Genomic DNA, 27998 nt, shown 5'->3' on the forward strand with positions numbered 1-27998 from the left:
AAGCCAGTCACCAAAAGACAAATGATGCATTGTGTCAGTTTTATGAGGTACCGGGATTAGTCAGACTCATAAAAACCCAGAAGGGCGGGGGTGGGCTGGTGGGTGGAACAGGCGGCTGTTGAATGGGTACAGACGTTCCGTTCTGCAAGAAGAAAAGAGGGTTGGAGATCGGTTGCACAAGGCTGGGGATCATTTAGCATTACTGAACTGCACACTTAAAAATGGTTAAGAGGGTCAATTCGATGTTAGTGTATCACAGGGTTTTTTTTTTATTACACATTAAGTTGGTGGTGAGCTGTGTGCAAGTGCTCACGTGTGCGTGAACGAAGCACATCCAAGAGCTCACAGTTGTCTTCCCTGGATGGTGGCGGTGATTCTGTCTTCTTTTGGTAGTTTTGAGTTGTGTTTTGCTTGCTTTAAAATGAGCATGGCTTTTGTTATAACCTCTCACTGTCTAGTTTTCTGGTTTAGTGTCATCTCCCTACTTTCCACTGAAGCGCAGACTCCTTGAAAGTGCTCCTTGCTAGCTTGCAGTGCCTGACAGGGTAGGCATACTCTAAGAAGTATTAAAGCAGCAAATACATGCTGTAGGGAAGGGAATTCTCAATGCGAGAACAAGCCTTTAGCGCATCAGAGGAAGGAGAAGTCTCATTCGACATTCAGAGGAAGGGAGAAGCCCTAAGAGTCGATTTTGCGGCCATACCCAGTTGCCATGGGCAGCACCTGGCCGCCATGATCTTCATACATAGCCTGTCTAGACCATCGCGAATGAACAAGCCAAGTACAGCGTGCCTGCAAGTGCGTCTTCGAGACAAGGCTTGCGTGCCCCAACTCCTTCCTTCCCGTTGTGTCAAAATTTGAGGTCCTTTTGACCCTTCCCCTCCTTCTATACCCTTCCATACCCCTTCTTCACACCCATCAGCACATCCTCTAAAAGTACACAGACTGGGGTGCCTGGGTGGCTCAGCTGGGTGAGCACAACTTCAGCTCAGGTCACGATCTCACGGCTTGTGAGGTCGAGCCCTGCATCAGGCTCTCTGCTGTCAGCGCAGAGCTCACTTCGGATCCTCTGTCTCCCTCTCTCTCTGCCTCTCCCCCCACTCACACTCTCTCTCAAACATGAATCAACATTTAAAAAATTAAATAAAAATAAAAGTACCCAGACTTCAGGCACTTATCATCCCTTAGCTACCTCCCTGGTCTAAACCGCACTGTTGACTAGCACCAGGCTCATTGCAGTGGCCTCCTAATTATCTCCCCGCTTTGGCCCTTGCCCTCCTTCCATCTGCTCCCAACAAATGGCCTGGAGAGATCCTGTTAAAATGCAAGTCACATCACTTCCCTTCTCAAACCCTCCATGATTCCTCATCTCAGAGTAAAAATTAAAGGCATTACAGTGGCCTACAAGTTCCTGCCCGTCCCATTCCACCCCCTTCCATTACTTCCACTTACGTTAAGTGCATCTCTGGTGTGACCGTGTAATTTCTCATCCAAACCAGAAAAGAGGCACTGTTAGTAATTATGTCCAGGCAATAAACACACACCAACACAGTCCTGGGCAAACCAGACATATGCCCACTCTACTCATCTCCCCTCTCCTCTGTGCATGCTGAGCCAGCCACATGGCCTTCCTACCATTCCCAAAACACCCAGGCCCTCTCCTGCCTCAGGACCTTTGTACTTACTCTACCCTCTGCTTTAAGTTTCGCACCCAAGACATACATGAGGCGTGCTCCCTCATCCCGTTTGGCCCTTTACCCAGGTGTCACTTTCTCAGTGAGGCTCTGACCACCCACTCTAGAATTGCAAGCCCCCCAGGGTTGGCAGCCTGGGTGGCTCAGTTGGTTAAGCATCTGACTCTTGATTTCGGCTCATGTCATGATCCCACAATTTGTCAGTTTGAGCCCCATATCGGCTCTGTGCTGACAACGCAGAACCTGCTTGGGATTCTCTCTCTCCCCCTCTCTTTCGCCCCCACTCACGCATGCACACTCTCTCAAAATAAATAAACATTTTTTTAAACTTATTAAAAAAAAAAAAAAAAGAATTGCAACCCTCCCCCCAGCCAGCCCTTCCCATTCCCCTTTACTGCATCATTTTTCTCTATAGTACTTATTACCAACAATACATACTTGATATATTTATTATCTGTCTCCTCACTAGACTGTAGTCCCATGAGGGCAGAGATTGTAGTATGTTTCTACCCTAATGTATTCCCAGCAGGCGGAACAGTGCCTAGTATATCTTAGATGCCCAATAGATATATTTTAATAGACAGATAGATATTATTGAGTAAATGATTTTTTTTTTAAGTTTACTTTTGTACTCCCTTCCAAATAGGCGCAATCCACACACCCTTCCTGTACAGGAATTCTGAGCAGGTAGCACTGGGGCCCGGGAAGAGCCACTCTTCACTCCCGCCCTGGGTTGGGCCACACCTGCATCCTGGGACTGCATCCTTATTGGCTGGGCAGCCTCCATTGTGAGGTAGCTCTGGCCTCCTCCTCGCAGAGGTAGACGGGCGTGGAGCCTGGCCCCACATCCAGGCACCTGCAGTTCAATGGTGCCTTCCTCCTCCCGGGCACACTGTTCACTTTGCCCTATAGCGTTAAGGGCTGAACTGGGAGGGACCGGAAGCCCGGAGGAGTCCTGGCGTGTGGCCGACCGATCGTGAAGGGCACTGAGGGTCATGCCGAGATGAGACTCTCATAAGTGCCCCCAAAGCCAGGTGAGGCCCAGTCAACATCAGCTTCTCCTGCCACCAGCGCTCCACTGATCCGCCCACTTGGGCGTCAGTCTGGGTCAGGCACCCTCGGGAAACGGGAACCAGTGTCTTGGGCCTGCAGCCCTGGTTTCTCTGGAGAAAAACCCATGGGAGGCTGGTTCAAGGCTGTTACAGGCCTTTCCCCTGAGCTGCCACCCCCGTCCCACCTTGTTGAAGATGTCACTGCTTGGAAGGGACTTCCACAGCTCCTTGGATGATGGGTCCAAGTCACTTTTGGAGAGGAACAGCAATGTCACTGCAGAGAACGTCCATCCTGCTGAGGAAGCCAGCGGCTTATCGTAAGTGGCTGTCCTGCCCTTCTAGATCTGAGGTCAAGCGCGGCTGCCTTCACAGCTCTGGGCCACATCTGCCCACTTCTGTCTTCCTAACACCTGTACCCCCATGGAACAGGAGACGCGTGGAGGAAACATGAAAGCAGAAACTAAGAAGGTTGATCCGTGCGGCTCTGGGTATTACATGTGCTTCCTGGTTGTCACCGAGAACCCAGATAGAGGAGCCATCCCCAGCATGAGCTTGATTCTAGGAACGCTTTTCTGTCGTAGGCTGGCTGCTCACCCTTCCAGTCTCCTCTGCTCTCCTCTCTTGCTACATCCACTAGTATTTATTCTCTCCCTCCCTCTCCCCTATAAACCCTCCTGGCCCCATGTCCCTACTTTCACTGCTATAAACTCAGACACATGGAACTTTTTCTTAGAACTTTATTGCCAGTTAGACTCTTATCTACTAATCAGATCAGATAATAACCTTGGGCATAATGAGGTTGTAAGTGACCGTACCCAGTGTTGATAAGGATGTCAGGAAATGTCCTTCCTCTAGACCTTTTAGGAAGAATTAAGCTGGGACCTTTCCCGATAGCAATGTTGTATGTCAAATCCTAACACGTATTTATATAAAACATACAAATGCTACTCCTGAAACTAATACTACCCTGTATGTAAACTAACTTGAATTTAAATAAATAAATTTAAAATAAACCATGCAAATACTTATTTGGTATATGCTTCCTTTGGAAGTACACACATGCACACACACACACACACACACACACACACACACACAACTGGCTGCAGTGGCTCCTTAGGGGTAAAAGAATTGGGAAACTGAGAGGCAGAGAGATTTATATGCACTATGTAAGGTTTCTTGGTTCTCGTTTTTGTTTTACCTTTTGAGTTTCCTACTGTGTGTTACTTAGGTATTTTTAAGTGTAGATATAAATAAGTATATCCTTTGATGGATAAATACCACTTCTAGGGATTTTTCCGAATGAGATAATAACACAAGTGTGCATGATAATTTTATTGAAGCACCAATGATAATATTGACAGTTTGGAAACAATAGGAGATTATTTAAATAAGATGTGATACCTATATACACAGCCATTACAAGTGATGAAGAAAGCCTATGTTGGTGGAAAGCGTGAAGGACTCACTATTCATAAAATTAATATAGGATACAGTATTATAACGGCTCTCCTTGTGTAAACTTGAGTGCATTTCAAAACAGACAGAAATGCCCAGAGGAATGTTAGCCAAAATACTAACAGTGGTTATTTCCAGTTAGTGGAATTTCACTATTTTGTTTTTATAAGGGCAATGTATCATTTTTCAAGGAAAAATAAAGTTATGCTTTTAAAAATCCCAACATGTATTTTACTCTCCAAGTCCCTGATCTAGAATACTGTTAGCTAGGGCACATCGTTTCTCCAAAAGTTGGTCTCACTTTTTCCAAGAGATCTGATTCAACTTGGACAAGATGCTGCCGTAGGAAAGAAATGGGAGATGGAAGGACGGAGGGCAGGAAGCGGGGAGACAGAGCACATCTTTTGGAGACCCTACCATCAAGTAATTGATGAAAGATAAAAAGTGGTGTTTTGTTTTGCTTTTTGCTTTGACATATTTTCCAATGACTGCAGTTATCAAGAAATCAAGGTTATAAAAATGGCCTCTTGGAAGTGAACGTATAACAGGTGCCCCCCCCCCCCACCGTCCTCAGGTGAATAGACTGAACTAATGAAGACGAAAGAAGTCGGGGGGAGGGGGGTCCCAACCCTCTCCCAGGTCGGTATTGAACTGGCCCTGACTCCCTAACCACTGAGACAAAGACCTAGAGACATGAGCACAGACTCTAAGGGACTTGCTGTGTGACCATGCTAGGCTGCCTCTAGACAGTTCCAGGACTGCACAAGGAGGTACCTCCAAAGGCCTCCTCAAGGCACCATATTCTACAAGGAAGGGACACGTTCACCTGCTTCAACCAGCCCTTTCTTACCTGTTTTCTATCCACCCAGCTCTACTTCCCCTTCAAGGAGGCCCTTCTAGCAGGTAGGCACCATAACGTCAGACCAAAGGCGGTAGTGTCGCTGATGAGGACGAGAATGGTGATGATGATGGCGGTGGTGATGGTGATGATGCCTCACATCTTAGAAGCACTTCATGATTCCAAGATTCATCATGTCATTACCTCTTCTGATTCTTACCACTTCCCTGGGAGGTAGGCAGGGCAATAATTATTCCCTCTATCTTTCTTTTTTGGCATATGAAGAAACAGAAGATGTAAGCAGCTAAGGGTCTTTCCAAAGTAGTAACCAAATTTCGTAGGTTAATGGCAGAGCTAGAACTCAGAAATCAGTGCTCCTTACCTCTGAGTTCATTGCTCTTGCACTCAGCTTTTCATTTCAGTTCCTTCTTGATTCTCTTCTCATGATCCTGCCCCACCTTCCACCCCCCCCACCCCACCCCCAGCAGTGAATAGGTGGTACCTTAGCAGAAACTGCCAGCACAGGCATGGAGAGCATTTAGAACCCTGGTACCCAGCACCCTGTAAGACACATAGTTAGCGTTCTGTATGCACAATAACAATTGTTATTAAATTGCATCCAATGCAGAGCATGGAACAGTTCACAGGAATATTGGTTGAGTAAACGGATGAAGGAATGAACTAGAACCAGTAAATACTCCACATAGCAGGAGAAGTTATGTTTTTTTTTTCTAGTGAATGAATTAATAAATAAACTGGCACCAATAATTACTCTATAAATTAAGAAAATCATTAATTATTTCATTGTCCATCTAGATGCCAAGGCCTAGTAGGTCTCAATAAAAATTATTTTAGGGGCACCTGGGTGGCTCAGTCGGTTAAGCGTCCGACTTCAACTCAGATCACGATCTCGCGGTCCGTGAGTTCAAGCCCCACGTCGGGCTCTGGGCTGATGGCTCGGAGCCTGGAGCCTGCTTCAGATTCTTTGTCTCCCTCTCTCTCTGCCCCTCCCCTGTTCATGCTCTGTCTCTCTGTGTCTCAAAAATAAATAAACGTTAAAAAAAATTTTTTTTAATTATTTTAGTGAATAAACTGAAAGAAATCATTAGATGAATTAATGAATAAACTGGTACTAGGGGCTTATCCAGAATGGTAGCAATTGTCAACCTTTTCTTTCGAGCCTATTGTGGGTTAAGTATGTGTTGAGTCACCTAAACTAGCACCAGCCCTGGATCAGATGTTCCAGAGTTCACCTCATCGGGTTTTGTCCCTCCTCCCAAAGGGTGGCAGGTGCTGAAGATGCTGGAAGGAGCCTGAGCTTTGGATCACCTTTCCCACCCACTAACCCTCTTGTCTCCCCACTCTTCCCTACAGGAGAATGCAAACTTTGATCCATTTACTGAAATGCAACATTGGCACAGGACTCCTGGGGCTTCCCCTGGCCATGAAAAATGCCGGCTTATTGGTAAGAGGGGTCTGTGTGATGGAAACTAGGTTTACCCACTGTTTGGGGGGGGGGTGAGGTAGTATGCCCCTAAGGTCTTTGCACTGTTTATCAATGGGCAGTTTGGGGATACCCTCTGCAATAGGAAATGTGCTTCTTGGCATCAATCCAGCGGAGTCAAATGGAGTGCGGCTGGAGGGGACAGGCCATTACTCTTTTTTGTCCCCCCAGTTTTATTGAGATATAAATGACACAGAGTACCCTACAAGTTTAAGGTGTACCACATAATGACACATATGTATATTGAAAAATGCTTCCAATAAGTTTAGTTAACATCATCTCTTCATGTGTATGTATATATATTATATGTCATCTATTTTGCAAATTTCAAGCAAGCATACCATACACCTGTGTCAGCTATGGTCATCATGTTGCACATTACATCCCCAGTACCTGTTTATCTCCTAACTGGAGGCTTGTACCTTTTGAACTGCTTCATACAACTCCCCCAAACCACTGCTATTCTTAAAGACCCACCATCCTCACACACTGGCACACAAGCTACTTTGCCACAGTCCTCCCCACTCCCTAGAACTATATCCAGCCCATTTCACTCATTTACCTTAGTAGCCTGGTCCCTGCAGATACGTGAGTGTGAGCTCTTGTTTCACACCATTATAGTGGCTGTGAGAACATGGCTTGAAAGACGAGGATGATGAAGGCTTCACCAGTCCCCTGACACCCTGTGTCACCCCACCTCTGTCTCTTTGCTTGTGCTGTTCCTTCTCCCTTGGTTCTGCCTTTCGAAATCTGCCTCCTCTGTGAAACTTTACCTTTTCCTATTAAAATTAATGCCACCTTCACCTTGTGTTTTTCTAGAACTTCTATCTACCTCACCTGGAATCCTTACAGCACTCACAAAGAGGAGATATAATTTTTTAGTATACCTACCTTCCTCACTTCCCTGAAAGCTCTGAGGGCAGGAACTTTCTGATGTATTTTTACAGCTCCTCACAAAACCTGCTATAGAGACAGGAACACAGGAAGTCCCAATTCATGTCTATTGAATTGGCCAAGTATACAATTTCCTTTTAGATGATGCTAATTCCTCCTTCTCTCCCAGGCCTGGTTAGTGGTCCCCATGTCAAAAGAAGGCATATCAAGACCCTGGCTCCTTCTGATATGACTTCCAATCTGGCGCAGTTCCAACCCAGAGATGAGACTCTCCCCCTTTGAAATCCTCAGGGTTCTAGAACTTCTGAAGAGTATTATTACCACATGGCCCTCAGGCAAACTGCCTTTGTCAGTGTGGTATTTGCTGTTAGCTCTTTTATCCTCTGATTTTTGCCTCCCAAGAGTCATTAGATTATTTCTCCGCCCCCCCCCCAACTCCCACCAGAACTTCTGACCATGATTCATTTAAGAAATGCATATTGGGCACCTACTATGTGCATTCTTATGTCCTCGGAATGTGCAAGTAAACGAGATCAAAGGAAGTCTCCCTTATACGGAGGCTGGTGAAATCTAGTGAATTCTAGTGAAATCTAGTGGTGTTCTTGATCTCTCATTTGTTTCTTTGTGATAATGTTACATCAGGTCATATCTATAAAGGCACAAGTGTCCAGCACAGAGGAGGTGAAAGAATCCTTCTTTATGCCCTTCTGATTATATCTGGGAGATTAGAATTAACAATGAGCTAGCTCTGTTTTTTAATCTCATCACACAAATAAAAAATAGAAACTATGTGAGAATAAGATTTTATTAGCTTGACTGTAGTAATCATTTTGCTATGTAGATGTAGGTCAAATCATCATGTTGTACACCTTAAATATATACAATCTTTAAAAAAATAAAAGGATTAATGACAAATCAGACATACTGGGGCAATGATTCTTGACTGGGGACACGTTTGCACATACACCCCCCAAGACATTTACAGTGTCTAAGCTGTCACAACTCATGGGGAGAGAGAGTGCTACTGACACCTTGAATAGAGGCCACGTAACGTACTGAACACCCTACAATGCAAGCAGGGCCTCCACAACAAAGGCTCACCTGGAAAATATCACTAATGCCCCTGTTGACAACTCTATGCTGGAGGAAGAGCACCCAGTCATAAGAGGAACCTTGGTCTTCAAGTATCTTGGAGGAGGTGAGGGCCGGGGTGTGAAAAAGGAATGAGGGATCTAGAAGGCAGAACTCAAGGCAGATGAGGAAAAGCATGGGCTGTCTGTGGAGGTGGTGGAATAGTCACGGGCAGTATCCTAGTAGAGACTGGGCCGTCACTTTGCAGTGATGCTAAGAGGTGTTCTAGAAGAACTAGAGTGTCTGGGGCACAAGGATGTTCAGGCAGGGACTTGCATCCCAGAGGCAGCTTTATGATGAGAGGGGCCCAACACCCAGACTGGGAGAGGGCCAGTTATAGGAATGATCAGTCTATGGCTCACTGTCCCCACTTCTTTTTCCCTTCCAGGTGGGTCCCATCAGCTTGCTGGGCATTGGGGTCCTCACCGTGCACTGCATGGTCATCCTGTTGAACTGCGCCCATCACCTCAGTCAGAGGTGAGAATCCTGCTTCTCCCTCACCCCCGTGTCAGGCCCCATCTGTGTTAAGTTTCCTTTGACCACTGACCCAGTTGACCGGCCACTTCTCCAGCCACTGCACCTGCTGCCGTAGATTCTATAGAGCTGGTGGAGAGGATGAGAAAGTCCCAACTGGAAACTCCTAAGTAAGTCCAGGCCCAGCTCTACCAACCTGCTGGATGACTTTGTCAAGTTCCTGTACCCTTTGACCCTAACTATCCGTACCTGGCAAGATCAAAAGTGATAAAAGATGCCAGCATGCTCTAAACACTGCCATAAATATGCAAGAGACTTAGGATGTCCTTCCTTCCTTCGTATCTCCTCCTGCCCAGCCTCCCCCAGCCCCAAGACACACACCTTGTAAGGGTGATTTGTTCTAGGTAAGCCTCTTTGGGGACAATTTAGTAAGAGCAAAAAGCATAGTTGAAATGAATAGTTCGCAGTGGCCTCGGTCATTAATAAAGCATACATACAATACTCAGTGTTTACATATTTGAAATCTCGATGCAAAAAAAAAAAAAATCCTGAAACAGAAGTCAAATACAATGAACACAAACAATGCGGAGAGTTTTGTATTTATAAACCAACAAGCCGAGGGTAATTAGTAATTCCTTATAGCCACCTGCCTGGTGGTTCTCTGTCTGCAGCACTTAGGGGCTCCCAAGATCAGAAACTCCCCCCGGGTCAGAGTAGAGAGAGACATCAACTGAAACTCCTCATAAAGCCAAATTATCAAACCCAAATAGGTGTATCTGGAGCATACATGAGTCACACGTAACTTGTAGGCCACTTTCCAGCTCGCAAAACACTTTTAAGAGCACTTAACTTATTCAGCAATTAAATGTATTGCCCAATTACACGTGCCGGGTACATGGCCAGAGCTTTAACGAGCCTTTTATTTACTCTTTACAGTAAACCTCTATGGAAGGCACTATTATTATTCCCATCTCACAGATGAGTAAACTGAGACTCAGTTGAGTTGAATGCCTGGCTCAGGGTCACATGGCAGAGCCGGTCTTCGAAGGCCGGTCTGATCTGACCCCACTCTAACCGTTTTGCGTATCTTCTCTCCCCTCAAGCCTACTGGGACAATTATATCACCATGTAGGTTTCTGACATGGTGAAACTCAGCCATTCACGATAGCCTTTTTCTGATTTTTTTTTTTTATGACTTGTTTTTCTTTTTTTTTTTCTAATATAGAGGTGACAGACTGATGGCCTAAGAGCTTTCCAGTTTTTGATTTGTTTTGGCCTGGAGATTTCACATTGGGAAAAAAAAAAAAAGCAAATTCCACCTTCTCCTTGCCAATTAGACAATCTGGCACTTCCGGGGTCTCATTCCTTCATTTCTCAGGGGGCACCAAATCCCAAACAATCCCTCTTTGGGCACGTGGGTGGCTCAGTTGATTAAGCATCTGACTTTGGCTCAGGTTGTGATCTCACGGTGTGTGAGTTCAAGTCCCGCTTCAGGTGACCCTGCTTATCTCTCTCCCTCCCTCTCTCTTTCTCTCTGCCCCTCGCTCACTTGCACCCTCTCTCTCTCAAAAAAAAAAAAAAAAATCACTTTCAGAACAGACGGTGGTATTGCTACTGTCTCCAGTGTTCCCCCTTCTGGTGCACCAGCCCCTCTCACCATATTACTGATACCTGTCTGGCCCCATACCTTTGAATTTGTAACCCTCAGACTAATACGTTTGCCACTCCTATGTAGTGTGACCTCATTTGTATTTGGAATGCCAAGCACAATGAGCAATAATAAAAATAAGGATCGAGCCATGTTTCCAAAGCATCTCCACATTCATCTGTCCCTGTCCCTTCCCCCAACCCCAGACTGCGTGTGAAAAACACTGAGGCTCAGAAGTCTAAAGAGACTTGCTCAAGGTCTCCTGGCTATCTGAGGGGGTGTGTTGGGATTTAAACCCAAGACCCAAGTCTTGGTCTCCTGCCCTTTCCCAGCTACTCCCCTCAGTCATGCAGTTAGCACTGAGGATCCGTTCCTTGGCTACCTGCTGCTCCCACTTGCTTAGAGATGGTTCCTCAGTAGGGCCTTCCCTGCCCTTAGGAAGGGCCACCTAGGGAAGAGGGACAAGACAGATTGGAACTTGGGTGTCACATCCTACAGGGGTGCTGGGCAAAAGCCTAAGTACCACGTTTGCATGGGATCTGGTCTGAGGCAGGCACCTCAAATGTCCCAACATCCTCAGCAGTGGGAAGGAAGGAATAAAGTCCAGAAAAGACCATTACTGGCTTAGCCATACCCGCACCCCCTCTGCCCCTATTTCCTCCTCCCCCTAACTAGGCTTGCACACCTCACACCTTTCATGTCCCTGCTTTCCTGGTTTGCAGACCTAAGTCAATGCACAGCTACTGTTAAGTTAAAATTTTTCTTTCACTTAAATATTAGCGTTTAAAGAGACAACTATAGGGGCGCCTGGGTGGCCCAGTCAGTGAAGCGTCCAACTTCGGCTCAGGTCATGATCTCACAATTCATGGGATCAAGCCCTGCATCGGGCTCTGTGCTGACAGCTCAGAGCCTGGAGCCTGCTTCGGATTCTGTGTCTCCTTCTCTCTGTGTACCTCCCCTGCTCACACTCTGTCTCTCTCTCTCAAAAATAAACATTAAAAAAAATTCTGTTTCAAAGACAACTACAAAAAAGAAGAAAAGGCAGACTCCTGAAAGCTTTTAAAGTGTATTATAAAATAGCTCGTTAATACTATTACTGGGAAATTCCCAGGATGTTCCATGTTAGCACACAAATATATAACAATGACTCACTTTGGGAGTAAATTGTACCTTTAACACAAACGGTTCCAGTTACACATTCTTGTCCTTTCCCTAGATGGCAAAAGACTTTTGTGAACTATGGAGAGGCCATGATGTACAGCCTAGAAACCTGCCCAAACGCCTGGCTGAGGACCCACTCGGTGTGGGGCAGGTAGTAGTCGTTGCTGTCCTACTGGTAGTGGTGGGCGTAGTAATAACAATGATAATCCTCACCTGATCTTCCTTTATTTTTAGTTACACAGTTTGTAAGAATGTGTTCTTACAAACCACCAAACAACCCAGGGAACCTTCCCTGAGAACTCCAGCCCCATCTTGCTCTTCATCCAATACGTATCCACTGATACATCTAGGTAGTAAATATCCCTCTGGACTTTTTCTCTGCATGTGCATGAATACACGTGTGTGAGTGGAAATGTAGATTGCATTTTGCATTTTCTTTTACAGTAGAACTTTTTTTTTTTTGGAAATTTACTCTTTCATCTAATGACATGTCGCTAATTTCTCTCCACGCTGAGACATAGACATCTACCTGATTATACCTATTTTTTGTGATTTAATAAAAACGTGGGATTTGTTACTCAACTACAGTCACAGTACAATCACCGTATATTTCCCCTTCCGTATTCATCCTGCCAAACACAAAAGGAAGCATGTACCAGTATGGCTTTTGTCACGTGAATCACCACCAGGGGTCACTCCTTGGTCGGTGGAATCCCCTTGCTGAGTATCACAGTTTAGAACGACAGAATTTGAATCTTCTTTCTCAGAAGTCCCTGGCCATGGAATGACACACATGGAATGATCCAGTGGTCCAAGGGGAGAAAATTGTCAAATTTAAGCAAGGTCCAGTGCTACTTTTCTATGTGATACTGATACATGGTATCCAGTGCTCCTGTGGGAGTCATCCCTCTAGGATATGTAGAGCTGAGTGGGCAGCACAGCCTCTGGGAGGTGCCCCAGTGGGACTTAGCTTCTGCCACTTCCTGTCATTTATATCAAGACAATGGAGATCATCATAAAATTTGTCCCCTGCTAAGCTGCTATGGATGAAGAGCTTTGTCCGTACTGCCACCACCACATGACCATGCCAGGGGGATGGAGGTTTTCCAAGTGTCTCTGTCTGTGACCAAGTCACAGTGTTTGCCTTCAACATATGCAGCCCGCATGGGCTGGGCACAACATTCACATCCCGCACGGGCTGGGCACATCTCTCTCTACCTGCAAAGACATACAGCTGGTTTCCGATGGCTATAGATGATGTGTGGAATGTTCTTGGGGATGGCAGGGGGCTGGTCACCTCTGGCATGGTCCAAGTCCTAGTTTCGGGATTCAGAACTTACAGGTAATTTTGATTTCCTGACTAGTCAGCACTTCCAAACACCCAGATGCTATGTATGAGGTGCCCAAGAGGGAGCAAAACTGGCATGCTTATAACCGGGCAAAAGGCCCTCCACGGTGGCTAAATCCCACTGGTATGTTCTCGGATCCATGGTGTGCACATCTGTGAAGCTCCTGTTTGGACCTGGCCCCCCAACAATGAAGACCTTCCCTCTCTTGGCATCACCAACTGGGGCTAAATACGAGCAGCTGTGGCCAACCTGAGGACAGGAGCTGTCTCTAGGGGCGGTGGGGGAGGGGTGGTGTCATGGTGTACCATGTTGCTTTCCTGGGCTTGTCTCCAGGCTTCAACACTGGCATCAACTCCATGGCGTCCTGTGGCAGCTTAAGATGGTCCCAGGCTTACCTGATTATTTTTTAAGGTTCACAATGTTCCTCAGTGGAGATGTGTGCCATAGTTTCATTGAAGCCTTCCCTTAATGGTGAGCATTCAGGCTGTCCCTTGCTTGATGAAAGTGCCTGGTACACAAGATGTTTTTCTGTGTCTTAGCTCCTCTGATCATCTCCACAACCTTGTAGGTAGGCAGGGTGGGTCTTTATTGTCCTGGAAATATGAGATGACCAAGGCTCATAAGGAAAAAAAATAACACGTCCACAAATAGATATAAGATAGTGGTTGTGCGGAAATTCGACCCAAACCTAACATTTCAGCCTTTCCCAGCAGAGCCCTTCCGGAGGTAGTGAGTCAGTATTGTGGCTGCCAAGATCCCTTCTTCAGCCCCTCTCTTGGGACTCTCAGTAGGTCATCGCTTTCTTGACCAGGAGTCACTCTAATGATCAGACAGGTGAGGTCATGGGGCAGTAATAATGAATGACTCACAATTGCTCACCCTTTCTCACCAAGATTTATGTTTCTGATGACACCCCAAATAAAATTTTCGAGTAAGAAGCGTCCTTAGAGACCATCGTATCCAGGCAATTCAGTGGAGGACCATAAAGCCCAGATAGGGCAATAAAAGTGCCCAATGTTACCTAGGAATTTAGTGGCAGAGCAAGAACTAGAATCCAGAACACCTAGCTTCCACCCATTCCATGCACCATTTCTCTAGAGCCCCAGTAACTGCAAAAGAGTTGGGAAAATATCTTAAGCAATGATTTGTAATTTTTCGTGTGCAAAAGGGATACCTAGGAACTTGATGTAGGCAACAATCATCAATGGATGCTCAAGCCATTAGGTGAAAGGTAACTGGGAAACTTTATAAAGAAAGGCTACACTGACACCACCTGGTCCCAGGTATTAATCTTAGCATCTCATGTTTAGAAATGAGATAACCAGACACAATGTGTCTTATAATGGGATATAGTGGGGACCTGGAAATATGCTTAGCAGAGCAATAAAGAAAGACTCTCAATCTAGTCAAGCTGTTAGATCTAATATCAGTTCACAGGAAACACAGGGGATGGAGAAATATGATAACTGACATTATGAAGAAGTCGTCAACCAAATCTAGTAAGTGAAACATACTATAGGATAAATTCTCTGGTGTCTTCAACCCCCACCAAAAAGTTAAAAGTTACAAGGAATAAAAGAAAGAGCAAAGGGAATATAGCGGTTCTAAAAACTTAAGAGACATAGTAACGAAATGCAATGAATAGACTTGTTTAGAAATGAGACGGAAGGGGCGCCTGGGTGGCTCAGTCAGTTAAACGTCTGGTTCTTGATTTTGGCTCAGGTCATGATGTCATGGTTTGTGAGACCAAGGCCCACATCAGCCTCCAGTTCTACCTCTCCTTCTACCACTCAAGTTCTCTCTCTCTCTCTCTCTCCAAAACATAAATGAATAAATCATTGGTAAAATAGATGGTTTTGAGGCAATTGGAGAAATCTGAATGTGGGCTGTTATTAAATGACATAAAGAAATTATTATTAATTTTGCAAGTGATGATAATGGCACATTTGATATGAATATATATATATATATATATATATATATATTTTTTTTTTTTTTTTAAAGTCCTTGTCCATAAGAGCTGCATATGGAATTATTTACAGATGAAGTGCCTTAAGTTCTCTAGTTTGCTACAAATACTCCAACAAAATAAGCATGTGTGTGGTAGGGGTAAAGGGATAGATGGAAGAGGACTGGCAAAAAATTAATAAGTATTGAAGCTGGAAGGGGCACACAAGGAGTCAGTGGATTATTGTCATTGCTTTTGCATGTGTTTGAAAATTTCCATAATAAAGAGAGAGAGAACATCTCTGTTCTGGTCTCACATGATGCCACCGAGCTTCTGATTTGATAAGCTGATATGAGAGCCAGGAATCTGTATTTTTTGCATAAACCTCAGGCAATTCTGATACAATTGGTACTACAGAGCAGCTTGGCAAACCACTGCTCTAAACTGATCTAAGGTCCGCAGCCATCCCACGCTGAATGCATCTCCAAATTTGGGACAATTGAAGAATCCAAAAAGAGTAATGACAATAAAAGATTATGATACATTACATTTAAAAAATTAACGTGCAGCTTTTTGTGATACAAAATAAGAGGAAGAATGTATCTTTCTTAAATGCCAATTGATGAATTCAGAAAAAATGAGAGTTAGAAAAACATCACCATGCAACCACTGATAAAATAGTTGATTCAGACAAGGATCATCAATGACCATTAAGACCCTTTGGTTTGAGAGGAAGGGGATATTCATACCATGTCAGTTTTACCTCTGGATTATAACAAGAGAAATGCACATCTACAAGGGACAGGTCTGACAGCCTTCACCACAGTGGAGCCACAGGATACCATGTGGTTTCCAATATGATGGAAAAAGTACAAAATATCCCTATGGGTTATGCTTGAAAAAATACTTACCTGAATCTAATCATGAGGAAACAACCATCCAAGTCCACAGTGTGGACCGTTCTACAACACAATTGGCCTGGACTGTTCTCCAAAAGCCAATGTCACGGAAAACCAAAAAATGTGCGTGTTCTATGTGGATAACCACTAGAAACAAAACCACATGCAATATGTAAACCATGATTAGATCCTGAATCCAAAAAATAACTAACAGCTATAAAAGACATTTTGGAGATAATTGAGCTATTTAAATCATGGACTATGTATTTGAGGATATTGAAGTTGATTTTCTGGATATTATGATCTTAAGAGGGATATGCTGAGAGAGTCAAGGTTGAAGTGTTAGGATATCTGCAATTGACTTTCAAATGGTTCTGGAAAAAACTGTGTGTGTGAGTGTGTGTCTGTGTGTGTGTGTGTGTGTGTGTGTGTGTTTGGATGAATGCATACATTCATATACACATACATATTTATATAATGTAGTTAAGGCCAAAAGTTAACAAGTGGTATATTTAGTTTAAAGGATATATGAGTGTTCATTATACCTGTCTCTCAATTGTTTCTGTGAACTTGAAAATTTCCAAAATAAAAAAATGTAGGAAAATATCAAAAATAACAACAGAAATAATCACTTCAAAAAATAAAAATAAGTGCATTTTAAAAAGTTATTTGTGGGGCGCCTGGGTGGCGCAGTCGGTTAAGCGTCCGACTTCAGCCAGGTCACGATCTCGCGGTCCGTGAGTTCGAGCCCCGCGTCAGGCTCTGGGCTGATGGCTCGGATCCTGGAGCCTGTTTCCGATTCTGTGTCTCCCTCTCTCTCTGCCCCTCCCCCGTTCATGCTCTGTCTCTCTCTGTCCCAAAAATAAATAAAAAACGTTGAAAAAAAAATTAAAAAAAAAAAAAAGTTATTTGTTGGGGCGCCTGGGTGGCTCAGTCGGTTAAGCGTCCGACTTCGGCTCAGGTCATGATCTCGCGGTCCATGAGCTCGAGCCCCGCGTCGGGCTCTGTGCTGACAGCTCAGAGCCTGGAGCCTGTTTCAGATTCTGTGTCTCCCTCTCTCTCTGACCCTCCCCCGTTCGTGCTCTGTCTCTCCCTGTCTCAAAAATAAATAAACGTTAAAAAAAAATGTTTTTTTTAAAAAGTAATTTGTTTTCTCTCTGTCACTTCTTTTCTGGCTCAGGTACACTGTCAGCTTCTTACTAATCACCACCCAACTGGGATTCTGCAGTGTTTATTTTATGTTTATGGCAGACAATTTACAACAGGTAAAGAAGCTTCTTCTGGACAGAGTGGGAGAAAAACAGACATCCCTAAGGCTTCTTTAGCAAAAGTATAGTGTTTGGATCATGGGAGAAAAGTGGCTGCATTTCTACTCCCCGATCAGACTACTTGGGAGTTCTCTCAGTCCTGGGAATCACTTTTGTAAAGGACTATTGAGAAGCCAAAGCAACATCTGAGGAGTGTAACCACAATGGAGGGAGAGGCTTGCAATTATGTCCAATCAAAAATAATTGAGAATTTGTAGCCTGAAACGTGTCGGTGAGATTCACTTCAGGTATGGCAGGGTTGTCACACAGAAGGTGACTAAATATAAGACAAGCAAGCTGCAATCTTGCCCTCATTGCATTCCCAAGAGGCATTATGAATCAGTCACAGCATTCTTTCTTGGCTTCATGGGCTAGAGGGAGCATAATCAGTTTTGCGCAAACAGCCAAGTATGGTACGTGAAATAGTCAAGAAGATAGATTCCACTCAGTATTCAGAGCTTTCTGACTTTTAGGGCTCTCTTAAGTTAAAGAAGATATTCTTGTGTTATCAACTCCTGTTCTCTGGGTGAATGAAAGGAAACCATGTGGCAGGAAAGAAGAGGTTGAGTTAGATCACAAAAGGACCCTTCAGCTTTGAGATTTTAAGATTCTAAGGGTTTCCTATTGTGACAGTCACGGGCACTACAGATGAGGTTACCAGATTTGACAAATAAAAATACACAACACACAGTTAAATTGGAATTTCAGATACGCAGCAAATATTTTTTATTTTTTTACTATGAGTATGTCCTATGGAATATTCGGGACATCCTTTTACTAAAAAGCTATTTGCTTATTATCTGAAGTTGAAACTTCACTGGGCATCCTGTGTTTAATCTGGCAACTCTAAATACACTGCCCCGCATTGTGTCTACATCAGATGGTGGAAGAAGCCCACATGACGTCCAACAACTGCCAACCCAGGAAGTTCCTGGTGCTGGCCCCGATCCTGGACATCCGCTTCTACATGCTGACAATCCTGCCCTTCCTGATGCTGTTGGTGTTTATCCAGAACCTCAAGCTGCTGTCCATCTTCTCATCGCTGGCCAACATCACCACGCTGGGGAGCATGGCTCTGATCTTTGAGTATATCGTTCAGGTCTGTGCCTGAAACCACTGCAGGAGGGGGTTGTGAGACACCTGGGGAAGGTGAGTACCATGATGGGCAGGTGAAGGTGAGGAAGGTAACCTGCTCCGAGCAGCCTCTGCTAAAGGGACATGTGTGAACACTTCTGCCCCACGAGCTGTAAAAGCTAGTCATCATCTTCGTCATGGTCGTTGTCGTCACACTGGGTAACAGTGAGTCATTCAACAATTAGTTATTGAACGCCTTCTGTGATCCAGGCATTGAGCAAATGGGGCCGGGATTCACTGGTAAGCGAAACTGATGGGGCTGTCTGCCTTCATGGAGGTTACATTCATTTACGGAGATAAACCTCAACAAATAACCAACAAAAATTGTAACAATGGTAGGTTGACAAGGGACGCATATATGATAAAGAAATTTTCTTTCCTTGGTGCCAGGTTCTTTACATGTATTAACTCATTGACTCTTTATGACGATACTATTTGGCAAGTACTACCCTTATCCTCAGTGTACAGACAAGGAAACTGATAAACTGAAAGTAATTTTTTTTGCGAATTCCAACCAGTTTACCTCCCAAGCCCATGCTTTGCTATTAACACAGGCCCTGAAATTCTACCATTATAGCTTCATTTCTTTGAATCGGAAAGTCTTTGGGGCTATGTTACTTTCCTATTGCTGCTGTAACAAATCATCACAGATCTAGCCGTTCAAAACAACACAAATTTATCTTAGAGTTCTGTAGGTCTCACTGGAATAAAATCAAGGTGTCAGCCCGACTGGGTTTCTTTCTGGAAGCTTATGGGGAGAATCTGTTTTCTGGCCTGCTCCGGCTTCTAAAGGCTGTCCACATGCCTTGGGCTCATGGCCCCCTTCCTTCTCCAAAGCTAAGAATGTAAGGCTGAATCTTTCCCCTGCCGCCATCTCTCTAGTTCTGTTTTCTGATTCCCTTTTCCACTTTTAAAGACCCTTGTGATTACATTGGACCCACGCAGATAATCCAGGATAATCTCTTTATTTCAAGGTCAGCTGATTAGCAACCTTAATTCGGTCTGAAAACTTAATGCTCCCTTGCCATGTAATGTAACATATTCAGAGTTTCCAGGGACTAGGATATAGACATCTTTGGGAAAGAGCCACTGTTCTGCCCGTCACAGGAGTCTATTGAATAATCATTCCCGCTGCACCTGTACCAGCTACTAGACTGCACAGCCCTGGGAGCAGTGGTGAGAAAGAGGCGTTGGAGAACGTGAAGACAGGAGACCTGAATTCTTATCTGGGTCATGCCCCTAACTTGCAAATAGCCTCGGGCAACTCCCTTCCCCTCCCTCGCTCCCACTTTCCCCACATGTAAAGATGTGGGAAATCAAAATGTGGTAAATATAGACAATGTATTCCTTAAGAAGGAATGAACTTCTGATCTGTACTACAACATGAATGAACTTTAAAGACACCGGGCCCAGCGAAATAAGCCAGTCACAAAAAGACAGATACATGATTTCACTTATATGAGGTGATGGGGGGGAGTGCAGCTGGGCAATAGGGGGTTACTATTTCATGAATAATACAAAGTTTAAGTTTGGGAGGATAAAAAAGTTCTGGAGATGGGTGGTGATGACGGTTGTAGCTCAGTGGGAATGTACTTAATACCGCTGGATTGTACCCTTACATGTTTATAAAATGGTAAATTTTAGGCCATATATAATTTACTGCAATAAAAAATAAAGAACTTCTTTTAAAAACAGGAAGGCTGATTCATCTCTAGCTATCTCTAGCTACCGTGTCTCTGTTGATGACACGTATGGCCCAGCTTTCTACCAGCTTTCTACCAACTCTCTACCAGGCAAAGTTTGGGGATGACGTCTACGCCATGGCAAAACGAAGGTCCTTCTTCTACTTCCTTTCAGGAGATTCCAGATCCCAGCAACCTCCCCTTGATGGCAAGCTGGAAGACCTTCCTGCTGTTCTTTGGTACAGCCATCTTCACATTTGAAGGTGTTGGTATGGTAAGATGGATGAGGGCTCTGCGTGACTGGTCCCTGTTGCCCTCTAGGGAAGCCAGCTTTTCCAGATATCCAGAAGTATTTATGAAGTGCAGAATGTGACCTTCTCCTGATGGGAGGGAAAATCAGGACCTACCCGCTGGGCACCAACTGCTCCATGCACCACACTAAGCCTTGAAGACTGAATGTGAATTTACTCACTAGCCTAGATGGAGTAGGGCACTCCTGGCCATAGCAAATAGAAAATAAAAAGGGGTGTGGCCCTTCTTGACCCTGGGCCACCTGGAAAAGGATGTCTGTGTCTGTGGGGGAACCCTACTCCTTCACAAGGTGCCACATTTCTTACTACATTTTTTTTTTTCTTTCTCAATCTCCTTTCTCCTCAGGTCTTGCCTCTCAAAAATCAGATGAGGGATCCACAGCAGTTTCCTTTTGTTCTGTACTTGGGGATGTCCCTTGTCATCACCCTCTACATCTGCCTGGGGACACTGGGATACATGAAGTTTGGGTCAAGCACCCAAGCCAGCATCACCCTCAACTTGCCCAACTGCTGGTACGCCCATCCTTGCCTGCCTGGGGGGAGAAGGGGAGGTGAGTCATGGGATCTGAGCCTCAGCAACAGAACGCGGCATCCCCTAGGGTTATCATTGGCACCAGATATTAACTGCTAATATTAGTATTATAATAACAGGTAGGTGTGATAATCCAGACATCGTACGTTGTCTCATTGAGTCCTCACAACAGCCCTACCAATTACCATTATTATCATCAGCTCCATTTAATGGATGAGGAAGTTGCTCTTTGGAGAGGCTGTGTGCAACTTCCCCAGCTCACAATGTGTGTGAGAAGCTGAAACTTGAAACTGAATCTGTCCTACTCTGTGGTTTAAAGACCCTAAAATGAAACGATCTGGGAGTGTTTGGGAAACACAAACAGCAACAACAAAAAGTATAACTCCAAAACGATGACTGGGGGTCCTGCCCACAGATCACTACTCAGGCCCCCGGTTCCAGAAATGGGCCTAGGCTGCCATTGCTGTGCTCCAGTGGGGATTTAGTTTTGGAGTTTTTACATTTGATCGCTCATTTATTTATGCATGCATTCATTCATTCTTCCAGGTACCAATCCGGGGCGGGGGGGTGGGGGGCGCTGGCACATAGCATCATCGAGTGTGAGCTATCCTCATTATTCCGGCACTATAGTGAGTGCATTGTGACTAGGCAGTCAGTATAGCCAGGCGTTTCACAGCAAAGGTTTCAAAACTAAGTAAAGGAATTTGCATCCTGGTTCTTATGTGACCCTGGACAAGCTGCCTCATCTTGCAGACCTCATTCCCATCCTCAGCAAAATGAGGATAATACTAATGCCTATTTGTCTAGGCTTGGTTATGCTCCAGTAATAAACAACTCCAAAATCTCCGTGGCTGAATACACACACACACACACACACACACACACACACGCTTGATTCTATGCTCAAGTTGCCCGCCCCTTACGGGGTGGCTGGGGCTCAGCTCTGCACCATCCCCTCCCCAGGACACAGAATGCTGAGACAGCCACTCCCTAAAACGTTGCCATGGCAGAATGCAGTGAATCATGCCCTTCACCGTGGAGCTGCTAAATGTTCCCTGGGAAGTGACCTACATCTCTTCAGCTTGCACTTCCTTGGTCAAAACAACTCCCAGGGCCACACCTCACTGCCGGGGGCAAAGAAGTGAAATTCTACCAGTTGTCTGGAAGAACGGGAAGCACTGGTGAACAGCAGAAACAAATGACTGTCACATTATCTCGAAGAGTGATTGTGAGGATTAACTGGTTTAATGTACATAAAATGCTTAGAAAAGCATCTGGCACAGAGTAAGTACTCATCGAGTATTAGCTACGATGATCATCGCTGTGTCTTCCCGCAGCCTTGTTCTTTCATGGGGAGTAGAATGATGGGGCATTCATTTCCCACAAGGCCACAGCTGTAAAATGAGACAAATATCACCAGCCCACCCACCTCATTGTGCGGTGGTGGAATAAGGCATGGGATAATAATATGGGATTTCTTTGAAGTCACGACTTACATTACACCAGTAAGACATCATTCTAATACGCTGTTCCTGGTCAGGGCAGTTCGGGCTGCCGCTAGCTACATTGGGCAGGGCACTTTCCTTATGGGGACCTCAGCTGGAAAACGTAGCCCATGAGCACGTCACACCTGCTCTGAACCTGGCTGGCCATCAGCTTCCCCAGAGGAGCCTTAGACAAGTACCCCTTCCCAATAAGAGAAAGACCCACAGCCCAAGAAAACGATGGGCATGAGCACACAGTTCACAGGCAGATTTTTTAAATGGCATGTTATACATTTGAAAAGATCATTTGTTTCCTTCATAATAACAGAAATGCCAGGAAAAAAAAAAAAAAACCAGAATGGCAAAGACCAGCACACGTTCACAGGCTGTGTTTTGGCAAGGATGTGGGGAAGCAAGTACTTCTATACGCTAGGACAACAAAGGGGCAGTATGTCAGTAGCTCTCAAAAGTTTAAATTGCATATACTTTTAGCCAGCATTTATACTTCTCAGGTTGTATGCTAAATGTGCATAGATATCTATGTGCAAGCGTATACTTCCCAGCATTCTTTACCAGCAAAAGACGTGGAATAATCTAAATATCCATGATTTGAAGACTAGTCAAAAACAATTATAGTATATGCTGTAGGAATACCAAGCATCTATTAAATAGAAGCCACATCTGTGTGGACTACTAGGAAACAATCTCCGTAGGGGTGCCTGCGTGGCTTAGTGGGTTAAGCGTCCAACTCTTGATCTCAGCTCAGGTCATGGCCTCCCGGGTCGTGGGACTGAGCCCCATATAGGGCTCTGTGCAAATGGCGCAGAGCCTACTTGGGATTCTCTCTCTCCTTCTCTCTGCCCCTCCCCCGCTTGTGCAGAGTCTGCTTGGGATTCTTTCTCTGTCTCTCAAAATAAATAAATAAAATTTAAAAAAAAGAAAGAAAGCAATCTCCAAGAAATATCTAATGAACAAAAACGGAGCTTAGCATTATATAGAGGATGCGACCACGTGTGTGTAAGTGTGTATACATTTGGTATAAGCTTGTATATACACTGATTATTTCTGAAAGAGCTACAAGAAAACTGTTAGAGGAGGTGTCTATGGAAAGAAAAACTGGAGGCTGGGAATTAAGGGTAGGAGGGAAGCTTTTCACTGCATGACTTTTGAACTGGAAACTATATACAGATACACTTTTTTTAAGAAGTGAAAGAATAAAAGGCACAGATTCCTGAGCCGTAGGCCAGTTGGATCAGAATCTCCAGGAACGTGCACTTTTAGAAGCTTCCCAGGTGGCTCTAATGGCGGGTCGAGCCCGAGTCAATGGAAGTTAGCCAGTTCTGTAACTCAGTGACAAGGTACCAGCTTCTGAGCAACGAGTGAGTCTTGAATGGCCCTTCCCAGAGCCACATTACATTTCACGTCCTATCCATCTCTCTGCAGGCCGTACCAGTCGGTCAAGCTGCTCTACTCCATTGGCATCTTCTTCACCTACGCCCTCCAGTTCCACGTCCCGGCCGACATCATCCTCCCCTTCGCCGTCTCCCAGGTGTCAGAGAGGTGGACGCTGTTTGTAGACCTGTCTGTCCGCATAGCCTTGGTCTGTCTGACCTGTAAGTAAGATAAAAGGGCACCCTTTGCCCAAAGCTGTGGCTGTGAGTCACACTGGCATCTATCCCACTATCACTGGCTCTGCCACTTACTTTCTTTGCGACCTTGTGCAAGACACTTCGCCTCCCTGAACCTCAACTTTCCACCTGAAAAACGGGCTTACTTAGAACCATCACATGTTGCAGACATCTCTGCTGCCTACACATGGAAAGTAGACACTGGCTGGTTTATGGGAGGAAAAAAAATACCATTCATTCAATCATGCTCCTATATGCCTGCTGTATGTATGCCAGGCATCACACTGACGTTGTCGAATACTCATGACAGCCTAGCGACGTAATATCACCAGCAGGAGGAACTGTGGCCCAGAGAAGTTGGGTAACACACTCAGATCATAGAGCTGCTAAATGACAGAGCTGGGGTTTGAGCCACAGGTTGTGTAGTACCTAAGTCTGTTTTCCATCACGTGCCATATTCCTTCCTATCCTAAATTAAGATCGAGGCACTTATCTAAAGTGGTGTCGAACTGCAGGGGAAAACAAGAGGCTGATTTGTTATAGTCTTAGCGATCATTTTTGGGGTGCAATCTTTTCTCCTCTCCCCCTCCGATCTTCCTTCCTTAATGCTTCCTTCCATTCATTTATTCACTCTTTCATCCTACATTAGGCACTGTTGTAGATGTTTGGGAAACATCATGAACAGGCTGGGGAATGTTTTCTCTGAAGCATGTCCAGAGAAAGGAAATGAGAAAAGGTGCCCCGTGAGGAAAGGGAAAAAGAACTAGGGATGTTTTTCCTAGAGAAGCAAAGCCTTGGGGAATTTCTGTATCTGTCCTTAAGGAATATCTGTCTTTAAACACCTGTGGGATACTGTGCAAGAGAGAGAGAAAATGAAGTCTTAAAGACTCCAGGAGTCAGAGTTTAAGGTTGAGGAAATCCAGTCTCAGTTCAGGGTCAGGAGAAATTGTGTAATTCTAGGAGCCTTCTAGCAGAAGAATATGCTATCCGATGTTACGCTTCACATAAATGGAGTTCTATTGGCAGAAACAGCACTCCTGCTCGATTTAAGGTATCACAGAGTTTCCAGTATGTACCCAAGACATTTGGGCCCTGTAGCTCTATTGTTTTGAGATCATTCCTAGTAGGAATGGTCTAAGTTGAAGAGAAAAACTGAGGCCACTTGAGATCAGGGAAGGCAGTGCTAGACAGAGCTGACCTTCTAATGATATGCACTGCTTCTGTTATACCATGGGTGACCACTTCCTCCTCCTTTATTCATCTGTCAGTTCCATTATTCCTTATTCATTCAACAGTCATTTGTTGAGCACCTACTATTGTGCTAGGCACCCGGGATACAATAATGAATAATAAAGCAGACGTGGCGCCTGCCCTCATGAGGCTTACCGTCGAGTAAGAAACATATGCAAGGAAATAATTATAGTGCATTGTGATCAGTGTTAAGAGGGTACATAATGATGTAACATATGATGGTTAAGATCATAAGAGGAGGATGGCCTAAAAGCACACAAAGGTCCTATGCTTTAGCCTAGGCCAGGTCAGGAAGTCCTCTCCGGTGGAATGATGGTTCAGTTAAGACCTAAGAGACAAGTAGGAGGTAGAGGAGGAGTAAAGAATGTACCACGTGTAGGAAGCACGCTATGCACGGATCTGAGGTAAGTACTTATGGCCTCTTTGGAGAACTAAAAGCAGCGGGGAGTGATAAGACACGAAGCCAGGGGATCTGGAAGGGCCCAAGTCATCAGGGACCTTGTGCTAAGGAGACTGGGCACTGGGGAACCACGAAAGATCTGTGAGCAGTGGGTTGGCGTGACCAGATATGAACCTTCTAGAGAACCCCTGCAGTCTATCTTGCACTATTGCTTTACTATAACATATTTTCTCTGCTCTGTCAGTGTGAGCTCTCCGGGAGGACACTGAGCTTTCTCTGTGCCTTCTCCAGTAAGCAATTTATTAAATATCTGAGGAGGGAAAACTGGACAGGACCATCCCATCAGAGGGGTGATGAATCCTCAACTGCAAGAGTTGATGAGTCTCTCTCATTCTCTGTTTGGATGTGTTGCAGCAATTTCAGAAAGAGGTGATGTTTTCTTCAGATCCAGGAAGCTAGTATGGGTGCTTCCCAGGGCAGTTTTTTCCCTAATTTGTTCATAGGAAAATCATATGGTTGTACAAAGTGAAGTCACATGAATTGTATGTTTGTTCACTCAAACATTATTGAAATTGGACTCGCCTGGAGGAAGAGAAGGGAATGAAAGAGAAGAGAAGAGGAGGGAGCAGACAGCCTAAGGCTGTTTTATGTTCTTTTTAATTTACCAGGATCCTTCTAGCAGTAGGGAAACAAGTGGTTGAGATTCTGACAACAAATCCATCTCTCATTTTTTATTCATTCTTGCTTCTAGACAGTAGCTGTATTTTGTAGAGTAGTATAGATTCACAGTAGATTCAGCGTCTGAGTAAGAGTCAAACGTTTATTGAGCACTTACTTTATACCAAGTTCTTTCATATACAAGGGAGGCAGCATAGTGGAGCAGAAAGAGCCTTAGATAGGCATTTCAATGGATTCTCATCTCAGAGAATGTATGACCTTGGCCACATCTCATTCCCTCTAGACCTCTAGATTTCCCCATCTCTTTAATGAGAACGTAATAACAGATAAGTGGTAGAGGAGACTTTCTAACAACTATGATATGTGAAAAACCCAAAGGAGGGGTGCCACCCAGGTGCCTGGGTGGCTTAGTCAGTGAAGTGTCAGACTCTTGATTTCAGCTCAGGTCAAGATCTCACAGTTCATGGGCTCAAACCCCGTGCCGAGCTCCACGCTGACAGCATGGAGCCTGTTTGGGATTCTCTCTCTCTCTTCCACTTGTGCTCTTTCTTGCTTAAAATAAATAGATAAGTTTAAAAAAAAATAAAAGGAGAGCACCTACATTGGTGTTTAAAACAGAGGTGGGAGTCCAGAGCCACAGTGCCTGACCTACTGTTCACGTCCTCGATGGGATCTTTCCCCACCATTCCCATTTTCCCATCATTTCCCACCATCATTTCCCAAAATGGTCGGTCAGGCATCTGTGGGGTTATCAGGCTTCAAAGAAATGGTTTGTTTCTGAGCTCCCTTCTTGCAGGAACACTCAGTGATTCTAAATTTCTTCTCTCGTTGCAGGTGTCTCAGCCATCCTCATCCCCCGCCTGGACCTGGTCATCTCCTTTGTGGGCTCCGTGAGCAGCAGCGCCCTGGCCCTCATCATCCCGCCCCTCCTGGAGCTCATCACCTTTTATCCTGAAGACATGAGCTGTGTCACCATTGCAAAGGACATCATGATCAGCATCCTGGGCCTTTTGGGGTGTGTATTCGGGACATACCAAGCCCTCTATGAGTTGATCCAACCCATCAGCCATTCCGTAGCCAACGCCACAGGTGTCTATGCCTAATTATCTATTTTTATTCTAATCGCTCTCCCCTCCTCCCACCCCCAACTTGACTTCCGTTGTGGATGTTATATACGTTCATCAAACCCCAACATCTCTCTATTAATTAGCGGCATCTTTATCTTTCCAGGAGAAATGGACCTGACACAAGTCAGTACTCATACCCCTCAGGGTATGCCTTTTTTGGTTTGGGATTGCTTCGGAGGTCTTTTGTACCTATGAACCAAACCCTCATTCGACCGTTTGTACCATCAGCCTCATTTACTGGGAAAAGGAATGCCATTCACTCATGACATTCCTGGAAACAGACAAAGCAGAGATGGAAACGCAAAAGCAATTGTTTTCTCTAATCTGCAGTTGCTGCCCTTAAGGCATAAGATTTAAAAAAGTGGATATTGGGGGAAGGGGGATTTTCTATTCAAATATTCTTCTTTTTTTTAA

At 44.8% G+C, this 27998-nt stretch overlaps 1 protein-coding gene, 1 long non-coding RNA gene and 1 pseudogene across 8 annotated transcripts; 1 reads left to right on the top strand and 2 right to left on the bottom strand.

Moving 5' to 3' along the window:
* Positions 1 to 2: 2 nt before the first annotated feature.
* LOC122226122 lies at positions 3 to 7728 on the bottom strand. Of its 3 annotated transcripts, XR_006205484.1 has the most exons (5): positions 7438 to 7728; positions 5545 to 5603; positions 5055 to 5269; positions 2932 to 3156; positions 3 to 142 (listed from the first exon to the last, which is right to left on the bottom strand). It is a non-coding gene; the product is annotated as an uncharacterized LOC122226122 (long non-coding RNA). The 3 variants fall into 3 exon arrangements; XR_006205483.1 differs by lacking the exon at positions 5545 to 5603 and having other exon boundaries at positions 15 to 142; positions 7438 to 7727; XR_006205485.1 differs by lacking the exons at positions 3 to 142; positions 5545 to 5603 and adding an exon at positions 2778 to 2857.
* SLC36A3 (solute carrier family 36 member 3) lies at positions 2207 to 27946 on the top strand. 5 transcript variants are annotated; one of them, XM_042948724.1, is made up of 12 exons: positions 2208 to 2728; positions 2942 to 3063; positions 6417 to 6507; positions 8960 to 9048; positions 11910 to 12005; positions 17231 to 17315; positions 18238 to 18456; positions 20349 to 20447; positions 20831 to 20997; positions 23944 to 24113; positions 27292 to 27472; positions 27688 to 27945. In XM_042948724.1, exons 2-12 carry the CDS (start codon positions 2942 to 2944, stop codon positions 27848 to 27850), a joined length of 1482 nt encoding a protein of 493 aa, XP_042804658.1. In that variant the 5' UTR covers positions 2208 to 2728; the 3' UTR covers positions 27851 to 27945. The 5 variants fall into 5 exon arrangements, with proteins under 5 accessions (XP_042804676.1, XP_042804658.1, XP_042804651.1 ...); XM_042948742.1 differs by lacking the exon at positions 2942 to 3063 and having other exon boundaries at positions 2207 to 2728; positions 27688 to 27946; XM_042948717.1 differs by lacking the exon at positions 2208 to 2728 and having other exon boundaries at positions 2816 to 3063.
* Positions 12224 to 13997, bottom strand: LOC122226115 (annotated as a pseudogene).
* Positions 27947 to 27998: the final 52 nt, after the last annotated feature.

Source organism: Panthera leo, chromosome A1 (genome assembly GCF_018350215.1).
Source record: "Panthera leo isolate Ple1 chromosome A1, P.leo_Ple1_pat1.1, whole genome shotgun sequence".
NCBI classification, from domain to species: Eukaryota; Metazoa; Chordata; class Mammalia; order Carnivora; family Felidae; genus Panthera; species Panthera leo.

Coding starts and splice junctions, on each gene's coding strand:
- SLC36A3 (XM_042948750.1), top strand. CDS start 2,942: ATGTCACTGCTTGGAAGGGACTTCCACAGCTCCTTGGATGATGGGTCC. Junction 6,508..8,959: donor TGAAAAATGCCGGCTTATTG/GTAAGAGGGGTC, acceptor TTTCCCTTCCAG/GTGGGTCCCATCAGCTTGCT. Junction 20,998..23,943: donor CTCAACTTGCCCAACTGCTG/GTACGCCCATCC, acceptor ATCTCTCTGCAG/GCCGTACCAGTCGGTCAAGC.